The 17,921-nt window shown below is 42.6% G+C and overlaps 5 protein-coding genes across 7 annotated transcripts; 3 read left to right on the top strand and 2 right to left on the bottom strand.

Annotated features, from left to right (window-relative positions):
* Window positions 1-235: 235 nt before the first annotated feature.
* Window positions 236-3,481, bottom strand: LOC6576461 (multiple epidermal growth factor-like domains protein 10). Its single transcript, XM_002002414.4, has 4 exons — window positions 3,334-3,481; window positions 3,170-3,272; window positions 2,662-2,717; window positions 236-2,541 (listed from the first exon to the last, which is right to left on the bottom strand). The coding sequence occupies exons 1-4, from the start codon at window positions 3,411-3,413 to the stop codon at window positions 645-647; spliced, it is 2,136 nt and encodes a 711-aa protein (XP_002002450.1). The 5' UTR covers window positions 3,414-3,481; the 3' UTR covers window positions 236-644.
* A 3,597-nt stretch (window positions 3,482-7,078) lies between these two features.
* On the top strand, window positions 7,079-10,671 carry LOC6576462 (multiple epidermal growth factor-like domains protein 10). 2 transcript variants are annotated; one of them, XM_015165182.3, is made up of 2 exons: window positions 7,079-7,353; window positions 8,659-10,671. In XM_015165182.3, the coding sequence occupies exons 1-2, from the start codon at window positions 7,141-7,143 to the stop codon at window positions 10,468-10,470; spliced, it is 2,025 nt and encodes a 674-aa protein (XP_015020668.1). In that variant the 5' UTR covers window positions 7,079-7,140; the 3' UTR covers window positions 10,471-10,671. The 2 variants fall into 2 exon arrangements, with proteins under 2 accessions (XP_015020668.1, XP_002002451.1); XM_002002415.4 differs by lacking the exon at window positions 7,079-7,353 and adding an exon at window positions 7,967-8,229.
* On the bottom strand, window positions 10,644-12,772 carry LOC6576463 (tenascin). Its single transcript, XM_002002416.4, has 3 exons — window positions 12,361-12,772; window positions 11,362-11,904; window positions 10,644-10,821 (listed from the first exon to the last, which is right to left on the bottom strand). The coding sequence occupies exons 1-3, from the start codon at window positions 12,696-12,698 to the stop codon at window positions 10,725-10,727; spliced, it is 978 nt and encodes a 325-aa protein (XP_002002452.1). The 5' UTR covers window positions 12,699-12,772; the 3' UTR covers window positions 10,644-10,724.
* A 1,117-nt stretch (window positions 12,773-13,889) lies between these two features.
* On the top strand, window positions 13,890-16,439 carry LOC116803823 (tenascin). The gene is made up of 3 exons (XM_032728512.2): window positions 13,890-14,311; window positions 14,772-15,335; window positions 15,885-16,439. The coding sequence occupies exons 1-3, from the start codon at window positions 14,013-14,015 to the stop codon at window positions 16,387-16,389; spliced, it is 1,368 nt and encodes a 455-aa protein (XP_032584403.1). The 5' UTR covers window positions 13,890-14,012; the 3' UTR covers window positions 16,390-16,439.
* A 289-nt stretch (window positions 16,440-16,728) lies between these two features.
* On the top strand, window positions 16,729-17,272 carry LOC6576465 (epidermal growth factor-like protein 6). 2 transcript variants are annotated; one of them, XM_002002418.4, is made up of 2 exons: window positions 16,729-16,944; window positions 17,015-17,272. In XM_002002418.4, the coding sequence occupies exons 1-2, from the start codon at window positions 16,793-16,795 to the stop codon at window positions 17,235-17,237; spliced, it is 375 nt and encodes a 124-aa protein (XP_002002454.1). In that variant the 5' UTR covers window positions 16,729-16,792; the 3' UTR covers window positions 17,238-17,272. The 2 variants fall into 2 exon arrangements, with proteins under 2 accessions (XP_002002454.1, XP_015020669.1); XM_015165183.3 differs by having other exon boundaries at window positions 16,729-16,939.
* The last annotated feature ends 649 nt before the right edge of the window (window positions 17,273-17,921 follow it).

Here is a 17,921-nt window from a genome sequence, read left to right on the forward strand (position 1 = left end):
TTATTAAGTTTTAAACATTTTATATATTATATTCTCAGTTCATTATTTAAATACTCCACATTAAATTATTGAAATACATTAAAATAAAATTTATATTTTTTAAATTGGATTCGAAGTTTTTAAAATTATTAAATTTCATGTTTTTGGCTTTTAAAAATAAAATCAATCCAAATAGACAACTGTAAAATAACATTTTTTTCACATTCTATATACATACTGAAAGTATACTATAAAATCAAGCATACTATAAAAATCAACGATTTTAATAATAAAGAGTGCTCTAGTAAGAATGATAATTATAAGGAGCAAAAATCGAGCTGTAAAATGTATAACGTATTAAATAATTAACAACAGTGACAAAAGTTAACGATTATATAAAAAAGTGTTTTATCGTCTGAACACGATTATTATGTGTATTGCAAAATTCATTTACATACTGTTAAATGATCGATGATATAAGCATGTGGCCTATCGATTATAAAAAATGGTCATTAGAACTAGTGAGTTAACGATTATAGATTATAGATTATATAAAAAGTACGCTTGTATATAAAAACGAGAGTTCGAAATGAATATTTCATATAAAGAGCTGCAAATGATCGATTCATTTTAAAAACATATGTTATCGATTAGTAGCTGTTGACTCAATCGCCTAATCCAATCTGTTGATCCGCAGGCAGCTCCTCGCTGGCCGCCAAGCAAACACCATAGCTGGGATTCTCGATGAGGTGAACGCGCTGTTTGTCCTTCCTCGACTTACGCCGCTGCAGGTACTCACGCGTCAGGATCATGGGCAGCATTAGGAGGAAGAGGCAGAGCAACAGGGCTAGGCAGAGCATGCTCCACTTGGGATAGCCTCCGGATCCGTCTACGCTAAGAGCACGGTACGTACGCCGCTCGCAAATCTCGGGTGCCACGCACACGCTGTCCTCGTCACAGGGCGGGCTGCAGTCGGGGGCGCATTCGCTGCGACTGTTGGCTATGAAACTGTAGCCGGCCAGGCAGATGCACTCATTTGGACGCAGGCACTCGGCGTTGATGCAGCGCTCCCGGCACTGGGAGCGACACAGATGCGGTTCACTCGCATTGCTGGCCGTAAATCCCGAATTGCATTCACAGCGACCCGGCGCCACGCAACGCCCATTCTGGCAGCTCGGCCGGCAGCTGGGCTTGCACTCGTAGTAGAGCTTGGTGTCCTCGTAGCCCGGCCAGCACTCACAGCTGTTGGGCTCCACACAGGTGCCGTTGCTGCAGCTGGGCGAGCAGATCGGATCACAGATGGAGTTGGAGCCCTCGCGCAGACGGTAGCCCTCGTAGCAGCGACAGCGTCCGGTGCCGCCTTCACAGCGACTATTGATGCACTTCTGGCTGCAATAAGGCTCACAGGAGCCGCTGGGCCAACGCTTCGCATAGCCCGGCTCACACTCGCATATCTCCGGGGCAATGCAACGTCCGTGGCCGCACGGCTCACTGCAGATGGGCTCACAGACGAATGGATCCCGCGCGCTGGGCCGGTGCCCGTTGAAGCAGCGACACTTGTCGGGCGCCACACAGCTGCCAAAGACACAGGAGCGACGGCATTTGGCCACACAGTAGTAGGGCGAGATCGCCTCGTAGCCGTTGAGGCAGGTGCAGACCTCCGGATTGCTGCAGATGCCATTATAGCACTCCTTGCTGCAGAACGGCTCGCACTGAGTGCTGCTGCCATTAACCGGGACGAAGCCCTCATCACAGCTGCAGGTGTCCGGCGCCGTGCAACGGGCATTGAGGCCACACGGCGGATCACAGCTGGCCGTGCAACGATGCGGCGTCAGCTTCTTGTAGCCTTCATTGCAAGCACATTCGCCGGGCGCACTGCAGACGCCATTCTCGCAGCCCTGCCGGCAGCTGGGCGTGCAAATGTGATGGCTGGCGTTCATTGGGACATGTCCGGGCTGGCAGAGGCAATGATTCGGAGCGGCGCAGGTGCCATTGATGCACGCCGGCTGGCAGATGGGCTCACAGCCCGCACCCACTCGATTGCCGACGTGGCCGAAGCCCACGTTACAGGCACAGTGGTCGGGCTCCAGGCACCTGCCGTTGCGACAGCCGCTGCTGCAGATGGGCTCGCAGCGATAGTTCTGCTCCCGATCCCAGTGGCCCTCGTAGCCCTCGTGACAGCGCTGTTCGTTCGGTGCAATGCAGTCGCTGTGCTCCGCCAGATTCGGGCAGTCGGGCACACACATGTCCAGGGTCACGTTGCGGCGATAGCCACGCCGACACTGGCAGGATCCGTCCTCTTGGCAGATGCCGTTTGTGCATTCGCTGGTCTTGCAAACGGGCTGGCAAACCGATAGACTGTTGTTGCGCAACCGATAGTTATTGGCGCACTGGCAAACATCCGGAGCCACACAATTGCCATTCACGCAGGGCTCACTGCAGACGGGCTGGCAAATGCTGCGATTCGCCCGATTGCTGTAGCCCTGATCACAGAGGCACACCTCGGGCGAGAGGCATTTGCCATTTGCTCCACAATCATGACACTTGGGCAAGCACTCGCCGCTAGCGGTGGGAAAGAGGCAAACAGACAGAGGGAAGGAAAGAGAAAAAGAGAGGGGGAGAGAGAGAGAGAGAGAGATTTACTCAAGGTAAGTTCTAAGTTGGTTCTAAGACTTTACTTACTTTTCCTCCTTGCGCTCGTAGCCCTCACAGCAAACGTCCTCCAATGACATGTAGGTCTTATATAAAAGAGAGAGAGAAGCAGTGATATTATAGAATGACAGGGAGAGAAAAAGATAAAGTCAGAGAAAGAGAAAGAGAAAGAAAGTTATAGACAGAGGTAGAGGTAGAGGTAGAGGTAGAGGTAGAGGGTGGAGGTAGAGGTAGAGGTAGAGGGTAGAGGTAGAGGTAGAGGTAGAGGTAGAGGTAGAGGTAGAGGTAGAGGTAGAGGTAGAGGTAGAGGTAGAGGTAGAGCACAGCTGATCAAATTAGTTAGTTAATTTTAACGAAAATGATTAAATTAAACTTCTATATATGATAAGAGCTTGAAAAAATTTATACACTAGGAATAAATGGAATATTTTGAAAAATATATAATTTTCTGATATTTTAATTTATAAATATTTATTTAATTAAATTCCATTCTCTCTTTACATTCGCACTACACCTCACAACTTTACTTTATACACACCTCTTTGATGGGTCGCACAACCAGAGGTCCACAGTCGGTGGTGCAGTTGGTAAATCCGTGATATTTGCGCATGGTCACGAGACTCACTTTCATTTTCATCATTCTGCACAAATTAAAATCGAAGTAGATTGAAAATATCCTTATGAAATTCGACTAGAGCTTACGGCACACGTTCCGTACAGGCATCGATTTGCAGGCAAATCAACAGCGAGCTGATTAAACATATTATGAGTAGACGCAACATTTTCCACTTTCTACTTTCTAATTTCTGGGATAACGCAATACCATTCGCTTTAATGAACAATTAACAAATGAACTGACAAATGAGATTTTTATTACAAACCGTTCAGACCAGACTTGTGCTTGTGCTACAGCTTATCAGGCTTCTCTCTCTCTCTGTCTCTCTCTCTCTCTTTCTCTCTATATAAATGCATGTTTCTATATATGATACGTTTGTTGAACCCTCAGTGGCCAAAACAACGACCTCATCTCACTTTCAAAGCTGGCGTGCATTCCATTTTGTTTTTCTTGTGATATGGCCCGAAGTCAAGCAGCGGTCCTTAACATTGAATATAACAAATGCACTTCAAGATTCCGCTTATCAGAGCTGGCACAGCACAGAGCATATATGACATAAAGTTAAAAATGCAACCTATTTATAAAGCAAGCGAATGGCATATGCATTGAAAATGATAATTCAATGAGAATTGGACTCAATGAATTAAAAGTGCTTCTAAATTATGTAGAGCTTTAGAAAGATCATCATCATTCAAAATAATTATGTATATCATAAGGGAAGTAGAAAAAGTTGATATCCTACAGTAAAGACGTTGCCGCAAGGAAAAAATATATTGATTGTCAATATAAATATATATAAATAAAAAAAAATAAAAATAAAAAAACATTACTATAATTATAATATATGTAGTATAGATATTTATAAACCGATATATATTACATAATTTTCTAATGCAGTCGATGGTAGCTTCATTTTAAGGCAAATCAACTAAAATGATCTTACATTACTGCGGGCGAGATTTAAATACATATAGGCTTGTTTCATTTGCTCATTCAAGAGTCAAGTAAGGCAACCTGAATATTCCTAATCTCTGCCGATATTTGCAAACCATATATGTAGAATTTATAATGTTTGCGGTTAAATAATATAAAGCCAAAGCTATATGAGGTATGCAATCGAAGATTGTGAATTAGTTGCTTATTGAACTTGGAACGAAAGTATTGTTGAATTCTATATATCGTACAAAATGTCTGAAGTTGGCGTAGGATACGGGCATGTACTTGTTCCGTTATGCCTGCTCCTGATCCAATTTGAGTGTACATTAGGACAGAATACTACAAAAGCTACATGCTTACCCGAGTTGGTGGCAAGGAATAAGTCGATGAAGCGGCTAGTGAAGCATAATCTATGGGATGCAGCTGGGTCGATGACTACCAGAGAACGGGAGGAAGATTTCTATAATGTAGTGGTATGTGTTATCGATAGCTTGTTCCTTGCAACATATGAACTATTTAGAGATTTGATATGCTAACAGGTTGAGCCGTCAGGGAAATGCAGACCCATCTGTGAGCCCAAATGCAGTTTACATGCGCATTGTGTGGGCCGTGAGAGGGAAAGGGCTCATTGTATTTGCCATGCCGGCTTCAAAATGGAGATAGTATATGAGAACAGAACGCGTTGCCGGCCCCAGTGCGACAGGAATTGTGGCAGTTATACCTTTTGCCCCAAACCAGGTGAATGCAGGTGCTTGCACGGCTATCAGAGATCCAAGGCAAATGCCACCAACTGTAAGCCCGTCTGCCAAATGAAATGTGGACGATACCAGCAGTGCGGCAAACCCAATCAATGCGAATGCATTGTGGGTTATTTTGAGGACTCTGAGGGTCTATGCAGGCCCCACTGCACTGCATGTGGAGCCAACGATCAGTGCGTGCAACCAGAACGCTGTGAGTGTCTGCGAGGATATCAGCGTAATCGAACGGACCAATGTGAGCCGCATTGCTCGAAACCTTGTCGACGGAATAGCCACTGTGATCGACCGGATGTTTGTGTGTGCAATGAAGGTTATATGGAGAATGTGGAGTGTGGCGCGCATGCGCAATGCACGAAACCAAACCGTTGTGAATGCATCGACGGCTATCGCCAGGATGAGCAAGGCGTCAGCCAGCCCCACTGTCAGCAAGATTGTGGAGAGCACGGCTATTGCAGCGAGCCAGGCAAATGTGCCTGCCACCCGGACTATATGCTGTCGGAGGAGGCGGAAGTGTGCCAGCCCATCTGTGTGGCCTGTGGCAGGCTATCAGCGGCCGACGACAGAGAGTGTGGACTGTGAGCCACAGTGCTCAGCGGGCTGTTCGGCCAACAGCTACTGCAGCAGGCCCGAGGAGTGTGACTGCCTTGAAGGCTATGCCAAGGATGCGGCGAGCCAATGCTCGCCCATATGTGCGCCAGAGTGTGAGGTGCACAGCGTTTGCACAAGTCCCGGAACGTGCGCTTGCCGGCCGGGCTATACGGGTGAGGGCAACCTCTGCATGCCCATCTGCAGCCAGCCGTGCGGCGACAATTGCTACTGTGCCGAGCCGGAGAAGTGCGCCTGCATTGAAGGCTACAACCCTGGCGACGAGCACAATCGCAACTGCTCGAGCTTGAGGGGCTCAGTAGTCATTAGCCTTATATCAATGGCAGTTGTTTTACTTGTCGTTTGCTTGGCCCTGTGCACCGCCCTGATCGTCAAGAGGTGCAGGGAGGAGCTTCCTTATGCTAAGCAAAATGACAGTCTTAGTTTGCCTATGGAAAAGGTTGGTACCCATCTAGAGGGCATAGAGAACCCTGGCTATGCGCAATAAACTTATTTAAAAACTATAACAAAACAGTAGAGAAAACAGCAGAGAAAACTAAGTAATTTATTTTATTCTCAATCAGCTCGCAAATTCCATGTGACGCATCGAAAATGTAACCTCAAGAAATAAAAATAATTCATGAGGCTTAGGGCGTATTCAATCTGTGACAAATCTTAAGGGAAAGCCTAATGTAGACCTAATGTCAGAAGTCAAATCAATATATTTGCAATAAAAATATATACATAATAAAAGATTTAATATGTATTCAAATTTGAATAAATTTATAAAACAACTTGATTCATGATTAGTGAAATATATGAATATCAACAGATTAGATCTGTTTGAAGAAGTAAATAGGGCGTGGTTCAATCTGTCTAGAATTTTTCTCAGATCTTTTTGTAGTATGATTAGAGATCTATATTTTTAGGTGATAATAAATAGAAACATTATATTTTCAATCAGATTGATCAATACATATGGATTGACTGATTTGATTGAATTGAGGTATTGACTGCAGTATTCCGCATTTGATGGACTGACTGTTTGTGTCTGACTAAATCTTTGACTGATTCATTAACCAACTGGGCTTTCACATAATCAAGAATTTTATATATATTCTCTAGAGTGAAATGCTAAGCAGATATATTGTACTCACATAATGCACTGTGATGTGGTCCAAGGTTGAACTTGTTATAAGTAAAGTATAAATTGTATTATCAGCTTTATATGTTTTGCTCACTCTCTTTCTATTATTTCCCACTATCTTTCTCTTTCTCATACACACAGTCTCTCTATATCTTTAGTTATTAATTTTTTTTCTACTTGGAAAAAAAAAAATAAAAGCAGAAAATTTGTCTAACAATTTTTAATGATTCATAAAAAATTATGAGAATCTAAAAAAATTGTAGCTACTTTTATGCATTTGTATATGAGTATATATTATTAATATTTTTTTCGTTTTGCCTTTGTTTTCGTTTTGATTTTTTTATCATGTAAAAACGGATGCTACAAACAAAGCAAATTGACTAACTAATCTAAGTTCTCAGTTGAGTTTGAAACGCGCTGCCGAATCGTACAAAAAGTCGCATATAAATCGATAAATTTCTTTAAAAATGCAAAGTTTTTATCAGTTTTGCTTGTATTTGCTATTGATAAATTATTGTGTGACAATTATCCGTGGATTTGTTATATCTCCAAAACTGTGTTCCAGAATGAAACGAACTTCTTATATTAGACAAGAACGTAAACTTATAAGAGTACCAGATTATTCGTCTTCTTGGGGACACCAAATTATTTACCGATTCAGTTTCCAAACGGTTCCTGTGGTAATTCGATTTTTTTTATTATGACCAATAGTTTAAGAAAGGTTTCTTGTTTTATATTTATTTTGTTTTATTACTTGTGCTTTATGTATATGAAAAAAAAAAAATATATATATATATATATTTATTAGCACTATATATAGATTTCTCTAAGATAAAGAACTAAATAGTATTTGAAATAATTCATCAAAAATATAAAATAAAGAATAACTGATCGCAAATAATGCTTAGATGTTTCTAAATGCGCTTATAATATGTGAAAAAGAAAAATAATTGCGTCATTGTTTATGAAATATTAGAATAATGACTTAAAAATACTCTAAACATTGCTATAAAATATATATATGTACAATTATATGAAAATATAACAACTAAATGTATGTCAATATATATTTATTGTTCATAATCGTATTTAATGTATTTATCTTTATTAAATATATCATTAATTTTATTACATCTGTTTAAGACTTCCCTTTTCTAATATTTCTAGTCATTCACACGTATTACATTACATATTACTAATATACACTTTATTTATACCAGTTTGATATGAACGGATGTATTTTAAAATGAAATGTCCGAGACCGAGTCCGAGTCCAAGCTCGAGTCTCAGTCGTTGCTCAGTTGAATTTGTTTGGTGTTAGCGAAAGGTTCTCTAAAAATTATTTGAGAATGCGGAGTTTAAATCTAATGCTATATCTATTGATGAGCCTTGTTGGCTGTTGTCTGACCATGATGATTCAGAATAAAGTGTGCAGTCGCTTGAAGAGAGTCTCATACACTAAAATGGTGCCAAGAACTATGACCATTACGTATAGAAAGAGAGTTTTCTTTGTGTGGAAAACGAAATCACGAATTGAAACGCAATACGTGCCGGAGGTGAGATTGGAAAATCATATCATAAATAGCAATATGATGTATAATTACGCAATGTGCTTTACAATTAAAAACTAAAAAAAAAACAACAACAATTTTTTCCCGTATTTCCGTCTGAATTTCATAAGAATGAGTCATTCCATCTGGGAGAGACCCAGATTTAAAGCTATCTTAGTATAAATTCTGTTTAAGTCCGGATATTATGTTCGATCATATACATACCATAGTTGTTATAATCATCATTATCATCATTCTCATTATCAATAAACTTCTAATGAAGCTGGCATTGGCATCATTAACATGAACATCAATTTCATTTCAGGATTCATATGAATTATAGATATATTGTATACAAATATTATTATTAGTATTTTTTTAAATAATTTTTTCGCATGATGAATAATATTTGCATGATTATAATTTATAATGCAGACCGACTACAGATTGGAAACGGAATTTTATTGCTGCGAAGGCTATCAAGGATCCACCTACAATTGCCAACCCATTTGCAGTGGAGGCTGCGGTGCCAACAGCCACTGCAGCGCACCTGAGAAGTGCAGCTGTAATAACGGTTATTTCGGGCCCAATTGCACTCCGTTTTGCACCGGCTGCGGCGTGAACAGCCACTGCCAGTCGCCAGGAGAATGCGCCTGCGACTCGGGCTACAGCAACAACGGAGGATCTGGCGCGTGTCTGCCTGTCTGCACCGGAGGGTGTCCTGAGCACAGCAGCTGCGAGGAGCCAGACAAATGTACGTGCGATAAGGGGTATTCGCGATCTGAGAATCACAGCTGCACACCAGCTTGTGAGGCAGGATGTCCAGAGCACAGCAGTTGCAGTGCTCCGGGAGAATGTCAGTGTGCGGACGGGTATAACAAGGTCGAGGATGGCAGCTGTACGCCTGTTTGTGAACTAGGATGTCCGGAGCACAGCAGTTGCAGTGCGCCAGGAGTATGCCAGTGTGTGAAAGGATATAACAAGGCTGATGATGGCAGCTGTACGCCTGTTTGTGAGCCCGGATGTCCAGAGCACAGCAGTTGCAGTGCTCCGGGAGAATGTCAGTGTGCGAATGAGTATAACAAGGCTGATGATGGCAGCTGTCAGCCGATCTGCAGTCCGAAATGTCAGGATAATGCCATCTGTTTGGCACCCTACTTGTGCTCATGTAAGACAGGCTACGAGCTCAGCCAAAATGGCAGTCTGTGCGAGGCCCATTGTCCGGGAGGCTGTGCCAACTATGCCCGGTGTGTGGCGCCCGGCCAATGCGAATGTTATCCTGGCTTTGAGATGTCCCCGGCCGAGCAGGTGTGCCGGCCCAAGTGCAGCCAGGAGTGCCTGAATGGGCATTGCTTTGCGCCCGACAAGTGCGCCTGCAATGCTGGCTACTTGATGGGTCCCAATCAGATCTGTGAGCCGCAGTGCAGCTCGAGCTGTGTGCACGGCAAATGTATCGCGCCCGACCGCTGTGAGTGCGAGCCTGGCTATCGATTTGCAGCTGACTCAGTGGACGTCTGCGAGCCCGTCTGTGAGCCAGCCTGCGGCGAGCAGGGCACCTGCCTGGCGCCCCAGGTCTGCATCTGCCACTTGGGCTACGAGCCGGCGTCGAAGGAGCAGCCCCATCTGTGTCGGCCCAGCTGCTCCACGGGCTGTGCGAACGGTAGCTGTGTGGCGCCCGATGTGTGCGCCTGCAATGAGGGCTATGAGCCGGCGGACGGAGTGAATACTTCGGCTGGCTGCCAGCTGCGGCTGGCCGGGACAAGCACCACGGAGCGTCAATTGGATGAGCTGCAGCGGCAGGAGTCGGTCACAAATTGCAACAGCAGCTGCAGTTGCTGGCACGAATGGACTCAAGTGGAGGAGGCCGGGATCAAGTGCATCAACATTTGCCAGGATGAATATGATAAGCCCTGCCTGGACCTATCTCTGTGCAGCTGCGACCAGGCAACGAATCAGCTGCTGTGCCCGGATGGCGAACGCGAGCAGCAGCGGCTGGTCTGTCAAGTGACCACATCCCGGAGCATTGATCAGCCAGCCGAGCAGGATCCGGGCGAGGCGGCGCGCAACTCCCGAGAGGCAGCAGCTGGCACAGCCAAGTGGCCAGTGGTGTTGGCCTGGTCAGCGGGTAGCTTCGTCGTGTTGCTACTCCTAATCTTCGCCAGCCACGTGTACCTCAAGCACCGGCGCCAACAGGCCATCGAAGTTGAAGAGGAATACAGCTATATCAACTGTGACAGAGATCTTTGAAAGTATTTCAGTTATTTACCATTCTTTGCGATTTATATTGTTATTAAATATATTGTTATTATTATATATTGCAAACCATTTACAAATCCGTTGAATTGAATTGTTTTCCAGCCTCTGGTTGCTAAACGAGTATTTGTTGTATTTACAAACAAGTAAAATAAAAAATCATGTAATATTATTAATAAAATAGTAAAAAAGTAACATTTATTCATTTTAAAGAATCAAGTGATTATAGGATATTGTCTAGCTTTTTTTTAGACGGGCACACACATCGTGGACTGCTCGTGGTAGGTGAAGCCGGGATCACAGATGCAACGATTGCGACTCACGCAGACTCCATTGTAGCATTTCCTGTGGAAATACAAAGAGAATCAGATGAAACTGGGTTATGATATATAAATTAAAATTTTTAATTTTAATTTGAATTTGAATTAATAGTAAAATAGTTCCGTAATTTATAATATTGAAATTAATGAATTCTTCAATTAATTCGACAATTAGTTCATTTAAATATAATAGTCAGTCTGACCATCTGTCCGCAAGTCCGTCTGCCTACCTATTTGTATGTATATACATAACCTTTTCGATTTCGGTTAAATTGGAACTACAGAATTAACATTAAGTCTATAGAAATTAAGAAAACTATTTCATATATTAAATTAACATTTTTCATTTTAACTAGAGCTTAATATTAATGTAAATAATAAACTTTGAAAATTGGGAAAATGAAGACATAACGAAAAGTCTGTCATAGACTTAATCTATTTCACTTGATATATGATATATGACATAATATATTCAGTATGTATTATGATAAATGACATAAATGAATAAATAATATATTTTTTCTATATAATTTATTCACTATATATTCCCGTTGACAATACTCACTGATAGCAATCGCTCTGGCAGACGCCATCCTTGAGCGTGTAGCCCGGCCCGCAGTCGCACTCGTTGTTATCCCGACAGATGCCGCCGATGCCGCAGTCCGGGTCGCAGACGGGCTGGCAGCCCTCGTTGGTCAGCTGGTAGCCCTTGGCACAGCTGCAGACCTCCGGCTCGGTGCAGTTGTGGCGCGGATTGTTGCCGCAGCCAGTGCTACAGATGGGCCGGCAGAAGCGGCGCGTCTCGTCCAGCATGTAGCCCATGTCGCACTGGCAACTGCCGTCCAGGTAGCATCTGCCGTTCTGGCAGCCGATGGGGCAGGCGAACACGCAGTCGCCGTTGTCGTTGCGCACGAAGCCCTCGTAGCAATCGCATTCGCCCGGCACGCGGCAGCCCCCGTTCTGGCAGCTGCAGATGGGCCGACACACGGTCACGCCCATCAGCCGGGTGGGCGTGTAGCCGGTGCAGCAGACCTCAATCGAGGTCAGTTTGTTGGCCACGTCCGTCTGAATGAGACTGGCCAGTGGATATTTGGAGACAGCTTCAGAGCTACAAAGAGGGGGAACAATTAAATGAGGGACAGTGAATAATCATTAAAACGAACAGCGTCATTTATAAAACTGCTTGATTCTTGTTATTAATAATATATGGGATGGATGTTTTTTTTTTAATAGACACTAAAATATGATTAAGCTGTATTATGAAGCAAATCTGTTTTTGGTTTTATTTTTATTATTTTTTAACTTTATTTTACAACATATACACGAACTATATTTTTTAGATCAATTACTCAAATACCTTAAAATATTTATATATCATAAAAGCCCTATACTGAAAAGCCCTATATATGTTATAAATATAATTTAATATAAATCAAACAAATTTTATTAGAAATATTATCTACAGCAGTTGCTCTACTCTACTCCCTGATATTCCCTACTCAATTAATATTCAACGCTCTACAATGCTTTCGGTTCGCTTAAGCTGAGCGTTCACTGTACTCACGGCACCCATATGCGACACTTGTGTTGGTCACGACTCGAGACGCCCTCGTGAGCGCGCAACAGATATTCACGCCTACGCGGCTGCTGTTGCTGGGCTGGCGTCTCGGCAAGGTCAAAGTTGATGCCGCCGCCCGGGCGGGGATAGAGCGTCTGTGCAGCCGCCGCCTGTTGCTGCAGCTGCTGCTGCCTGTTGCTGTAGCGTCCGCCCCCTCCGCGCCTCGTGTCGTAGCGCGTGGGCGCATCGTATTCCGAATAGCTGGGCACGTTTGCCCCAATCCGAGCCAGACCCACGCCGAGCAGCACTATCAGAGCCTGCTGGGCATGCCTGAGTGTATGCATTGTAAGCCCCACTTATATATGTATATATTTTGTTTTGGTTTTCGCTGTTTGCAATCCACTTGCTAAATTCAAACTAAGTTCTCAAGTTTCGCTCGCGTGCTACTGCCCCAATAAATAACTGCGGACGGCTTATCAGTGGTGTTTGCTTTTGTTTTTGTTTTATTTAGATTTTTCGGACATGTTCTCAATATTATTTCAAATCTTGCTCTCTGCTCATATTGTGAAATTAGTATTCCGAAAATGCTCTACATTTGTATATGTCTATCCATTCAATTTCTATATTGATCGATTAAGAATTTCCTAAATATTATTATTAAACTCTAATTTTTTTGTTTCTTTCTTTCATCGTAAAACTATAATCTTAAAATTTTAGTTTGTTTTTAAATTATTTTCATCATAAGTTTAAATGGGTATCAAATGATCAAATTATTGTTTTAATAACTTCTTTACTTTTTACTTTTTAATTACTACTTTAATTACTTCTGATAAATATTTTGCTGAGCTCTGATATCACTTTCAGTTTTAAGCCTAATGAAAACGTAGATTGTTAAACTCTGAGGTAAATGAAGAAAATATTGAAGAAATATCAAAGTAAATACTAAAAAATTGTTAGTATTTTATTGGTTTATTTATTTATTTTATATATATTTTGTTGTATTATTATTTCTATTTCTTACAATTAATAATAAGTGAATTCAAATACTATAGATGATTTCAAATTATGTATTAATATGATTGAATATATTTAAATTTTTTTTTTTTTTTTTTTTTTTTTTAATTCCATAATTTTCAAAATGTTATATTACTCATACGCAACGTAGCAGGAGGAATATATTTTAAAATATATATTACTAGTTTTCTCTTTTCCTCTCCTTACCACTAACGCCATCCTTTTCTGTTTCACTCTATCTCCCCATTTCGCTTTTTTCTCGCACTGTCTCACTCCGTCTTTATTACTATATATGTCTTCTCCTCTGCCTCTCTCTCTATCTCTCTCGCTCTCTCTTACTCTCCTGTGGTCTTTCTCTAGTTAAATATGTTGTTGTTTACGTCTTGCTGAAGTACTCTTAATTTAAGCACTGCATAGTCTCTTGCTAATATTTTTAATTGAAAGCTCGTTGGCTTATCGCCGCTTCCCTCGCAGCTGAGATTAAACGCTGACCCGTTTCTCCAATTGCTGCTGCTGCTGTTGCCGCTGTTGCGACTGTTGCTGCTGCTGCTGCCACACAGTAAACAATTGAGACTTGAACGCAGCTGTGTCGCCAGAGCAGGGCACTACTTGGCATCGCAAACAGGAAACAAGGAAATCGGGAAATGCCTTCGACCAGGCTGCTGCGCACTGTCGCCCTGCAGGCATGCCTGCTGTTGATCTACATTTGCCTGCTGCAGGCGATCGAGCTGCAGCTGCACGAGCAACAGTTGCAGCAACAACTGCTAGATGAGCAGCTGCGCTTGCACCAGCAGCAACAGTTGCTGAAGCAACAGCGCGAACAGCAGCTACAGCAGCGCCGCTACTCGTCGACCACATCGACGCGCAAACCCTATATCATACCGCAGGGCCTGTCTCTGCCCCAACGAGGCGTTTATCCAGAAAAATGCCTCCGGGAAGTGCCGTAAGTACAGCCAGAGATTAAAGTCGACAAAACAACATTATATTGTGAAATTGTTGTAAGCTATGCTACACATTTAATTATAATTTAGGTTTGAATAGAAAATACATTTGATGTATAGAATTTTATGTTTTAGATAGAATAAGAAGGAAGTAGAAGAATTATAGAAAAATCAATATTTGCATTTCTGAATTGCACACCAAAGGGGTTTCTATCTCTAAAGGACAATTTAATGTTATTCGACTGTTAAACCTTATGAGCGTAACTTCAAGGGTAGATAGACTTGTAGTTTATTTTGACAAAGAAAAATGTGTTGTACATGCTTTTATTGTTCCGTTTTCTTTGAAGATTCATAAAATTTCAGTCTCATGAATATGAATATATCAAAAAATATCTATGCAAATCTATGTATATTTAAATATAGTAAAAAGATGTCTACATTATATTTTTCTATTTATTCTAGAGCTGTTTTCTTTCAGTACGACAAAGAGCTGAAGATCGTGGGCAATAGCTCGACCAATCCGTACTTCAATGTCATCGAGGTCTGCTGCAAGGGCTGGCGGCGATACGAGTACGATTGGTCCAGATGTGTGCCGGATTGTGGGGAGCGCTGCAGGGAGAATGGCTTCTGTTTGCCCGGTGGCCGGTGCCAGTGCTTCTCGGACTTCGTGCTCAACTATCGCAATGAGTGTGTGCCCACCTGTCCGCTGGGCTGCCCGCATGGCCAGTGCTACTTGAATGGCACCTGTCGCTGCGAGCGAGGCTACGAGCTGGATGGCTCGAAGCGCTTCTGCCAGCCGCAGTGTAACACCACCTGCGGCCACAACGAGATCTGCCTGGAGCCGGGCAAATGCGTCTGCGCCGAGGGCTATGCGCGAGGCCTCAGGGAGTCGAATGCCCTGGGCTGCCAGCCCATGTGCATTCCCGACTGTGGCTATGGCCACTGCGTGGCACCCAATCAATGCGAATGCTTTCCGGGCTATCATAAGCGCATGAATCGCAGCTCCTGCGAAATCAATTGCTATATGTGAGTATTGAATTGAGATAATCGTATTTAAATGAGAACTAAAATAGATGAGATTGGTAATAAGATCAAAAATATATTCTACTATATCACCTCATCATATGCAAATACAGTCGACTCTTAAAATATTTCGAGTTGTCGAGTGTTTAACCATATGAGTACGAATTACCGCGTCATAGCAATGATTTTTAGTTCGAATTACTGAGTGATAACTTTCAATTAATAAGAGGTTCGAAATAACGCAGGTTTGAAATAACAAGAGTCGACTGTACCTTTCTCTATATAGTGTACATGTACCAAACACTAATTTATTCATAAATTATACTACAGGTTATTACCTGATAATAATATGATATTTCATATTATTATAGTTGGTCTTCAATACAAAAGAGTCTATATAATATATATGTATATATATATATAAGTATATATAATATATATAATGCATAATTATTTATATATAATAATTCGATAATAGTTTTACTTAAACCTTCTCTAGTTCACTCAAATCTAACGCTCCCTTTCTCTCTTTATCTCTCACACACCCTTTAGGCGCTGCGAGAACGGCTTCTGTGCGAACCAAACGACCTGCGTGTGCCAGAATGGATACCGTTACGATCACAATACGACCAGCTGTTTGCCGGACTGTGGGGACGACTGCCGTAACGGGGTCTGTGTCTCGCCGGGCAACTGTCGCTGCTTCAATGGCTATGTGCGCAATCGCGAGCGATGCGATGCCGTGTGTGATCGTGGCTGCGGCTTCTACGGCCGTTGCATTGCGCCAAATGTTTGCGGCTGTGCGATTGTTGCGGGCCCCGAGGAGAGCTATCAACGGTGCGAGAACGGGTATTGCAATGCGGAAGGTCATTGCCGTTGTCTGGAGGGGAAGACGCGGTTCATAGACAAATGCATGTCGCCGGATACGGTGACCACCTACGCCTCCATCAATCCGCTGCGAGTGAATGCGTCGCTGATGCACGAGTTCCAGCTGCTGCTGGGCAGACACTTTATACTGGGCTCCCCCGACATGCTACAGACCAACAGATGGTGGGACTAGTTACATATATATAAATATATATGCATACATATGCTGAATAATACATATTATCTCAAAAACAAATATATTTTATTTTACATACATATGTATGTATGTATGTCTGTTTAATGCGACGTCAAGCACAAAGAAATGCGCTATGAGCGTGCTTATCAGTAGGGCAGAGGCGTGGCTGTAGAGGGGCTCAAGTACATGTAAGCCTTCTTCCTTCTCCACATGTTTTCCTACGCCACTGCGCAAGTTCATCTACTTTAAGTACTCACTCACACATGCAGAATGAGCCGTTCTTAAGCGATCTATAAAAACAGCTCTCAAACCGAGCGCAGATCAGTTGCGCGCCTACCTTTAAGCCCATCGTAACCGTACAGAGAGCGCGCGAGTGAGAGAGACAGAGAGGGAGAGGAACATGCGCTCGAATAGCCTGATTATTGGTCTGCTGACTATCTGTCTGGCTTACGCACAGGCCCAATTTTGGAAACAATCGACGAACGATTATCAGAGCTGGGAGCGTGAGACGATAGCGAATCGTGAACCGGGCATCTGCTACAAAACAGTATAGTACTTACAAACAAACAAATTAGTCTATCAAAAAGATCTTAATATCATATCTTAATAACATATTTTGCAGTGTCCAAACTCTGAATCCTGAACTCAGACAACGTCAGATTTCACATTGCTGTAAGGGCTATGCAATACGTAAGACTTCCAACTCTGGTACTCTGCTCTGTGAGCCGATCTGCAATCCGGAATGCATTAACGGTGTGTGCGTCTCGCCTGGAAATTGTGAGTGCGGGCCTGGATACTCATATCACTCGGAGAGTCAGCGACCATGTCGCAAATATGGGGAATAGAACTGAATAAATACTAGGAAAATAATACAAAATAATATATTTGAATTGAATTACCTTCGGCTATCGCAAATCATAATCTTAATTTAAGACTACTGTGTCCAATCAGAAGAATTAATAGGTTTTACTTAAAAATTGTAGGGAAATAAAGGGAGGATCGATAGCTGCTTTATCCGACAGGCTGCCATTACTACTACACGAAAGAGTGAAAGAGCTTATTCAAATATCTAACCACTTCACTCATCATAGCGGCACTCATCCGGGCATTAAAGGGAGGACCGATAGCTCTTTTATCCGACAGGCTGCAATTACATACTACAACACGAGAGTTGGAGTGAGAGAGCTTATTCCGATATCCCATCGTTGCACTCACCCCAACGGCGCTTGTCCGTTTGGCTTATAGGCAGCTGAGAGCGTTTCGATGAGATGAGAGTGGTGAGTGTGGGAACTATTTGAAATGTGCATGCATTAGTGCAGCTAATGTGTGGATGAACATACGATGATTTAGTCTGTGTGCGTCACTAATCAGTTGCAGATCTGACAAGTGTGAATTATACTTGTGAGCTTACAGAAATGCATTATTATTAACTTGTGAAAATATATTCATGTCAGGGAAATGTGAGTTGCTTAACTATAACTCAAAAATACATAAATATTTAAAAGAAAATATGTATAAGTAATAAAAAA

This window comes from Drosophila mojavensis, unplaced genomic scaffold (genome assembly GCF_018153725.1).
Source record: "Drosophila mojavensis isolate 15081-1352.22 unplaced genomic scaffold, ASM1815372v1 contig_36, whole genome shotgun sequence".
Taxonomy (NCBI): Eukaryota; Metazoa; Arthropoda; class Insecta; order Diptera; family Drosophilidae; genus Drosophila; species Drosophila mojavensis.

Bases quoted from the DNA above. Each gene is read 5' to 3' on its own strand.
- LOC6576461 (XM_002002414.4), bottom strand. From the start codon at position 3,413: ATGTTGCGTCTACTCATAATATGTTTAATCAGCTCGCTGTTGATTTGC. The intron at 3,273-3,333 runs GTAAGCTCTAGT...TAATTTGTGCAG, and splicing joins GCCTGTACGGAACGTGTGCC to AATGATGAAAATGAAAGTGA. The intron at 2,718-3,169 runs GTGTGTATAAAG...CTTTTATATAAG, and splicing joins TTGTGCGACCCATCAAAGAG to ACCTACATGTCATTGGAGGA.
- LOC116803823 (XM_032728512.2), top strand. From the start codon at position 14,013: ATGCCTTCGACCAGGCTGCTGCGCACTGTCGCCCTGCAGGCATGCCTG. The intron at 14,312-14,771 runs GTAAGTACAGCC...TATTTATTCTAG, and splicing joins AAATGCCTCCGGGAAGTGCC to AGCTGTTTTCTTTCAGTACG. The intron at 15,336-15,884 runs GTGAGTATTGAA...CACACCCTTTAG, and splicing joins TGCGAAATCAATTGCTATAT to GCGCTGCGAGAACGGCTTCT.
- LOC6576463 (XM_002002416.4), bottom strand. From the start codon at position 12,698: ATGCATACACTCAGGCATGCCCAGCAGGCTCTGATAGTGCTGCTCGGC. The intron at 11,905-12,360 runs GTGAGTACAGTG...CCCTCTTTGTAG, and splicing joins AAGTGTCGCATATGGGTGCC to CTCTGAAGCTGTCTCCAAAT. The intron at 10,822-11,361 runs GTGAGTATTGTC...GTATTTCCACAG, and splicing joins TGCCAGAGCGATTGCTATCA to GAAATGCTACAATGGAGTCT.
- LOC6576462 (XM_015165182.3), top strand. From the start codon at position 7,141: ATGCAAAGTTTTTATCAGTTTTGCTTGTATTTGCTATTGATAAATTAT. The intron at 7,354-8,658 runs GTAATTCGATTT...TTTATAATGCAG, and splicing joins GTTTCCAAACGGTTCCTGTG to ACCGACTACAGATTGGAAAC.
- LOC6576465 (XM_002002418.4), top strand. From the start codon at position 16,793: ATGCGCTCGAATAGCCTGATTATTGGTCTGCTGACTATCTGTCTGGCT. The intron at 16,945-17,014 runs GTACTTACAAAC...CATATTTTGCAG, and splicing joins ATCTGCTACAAAACAGTATA to TGTCCAAACTCTGAATCCTG.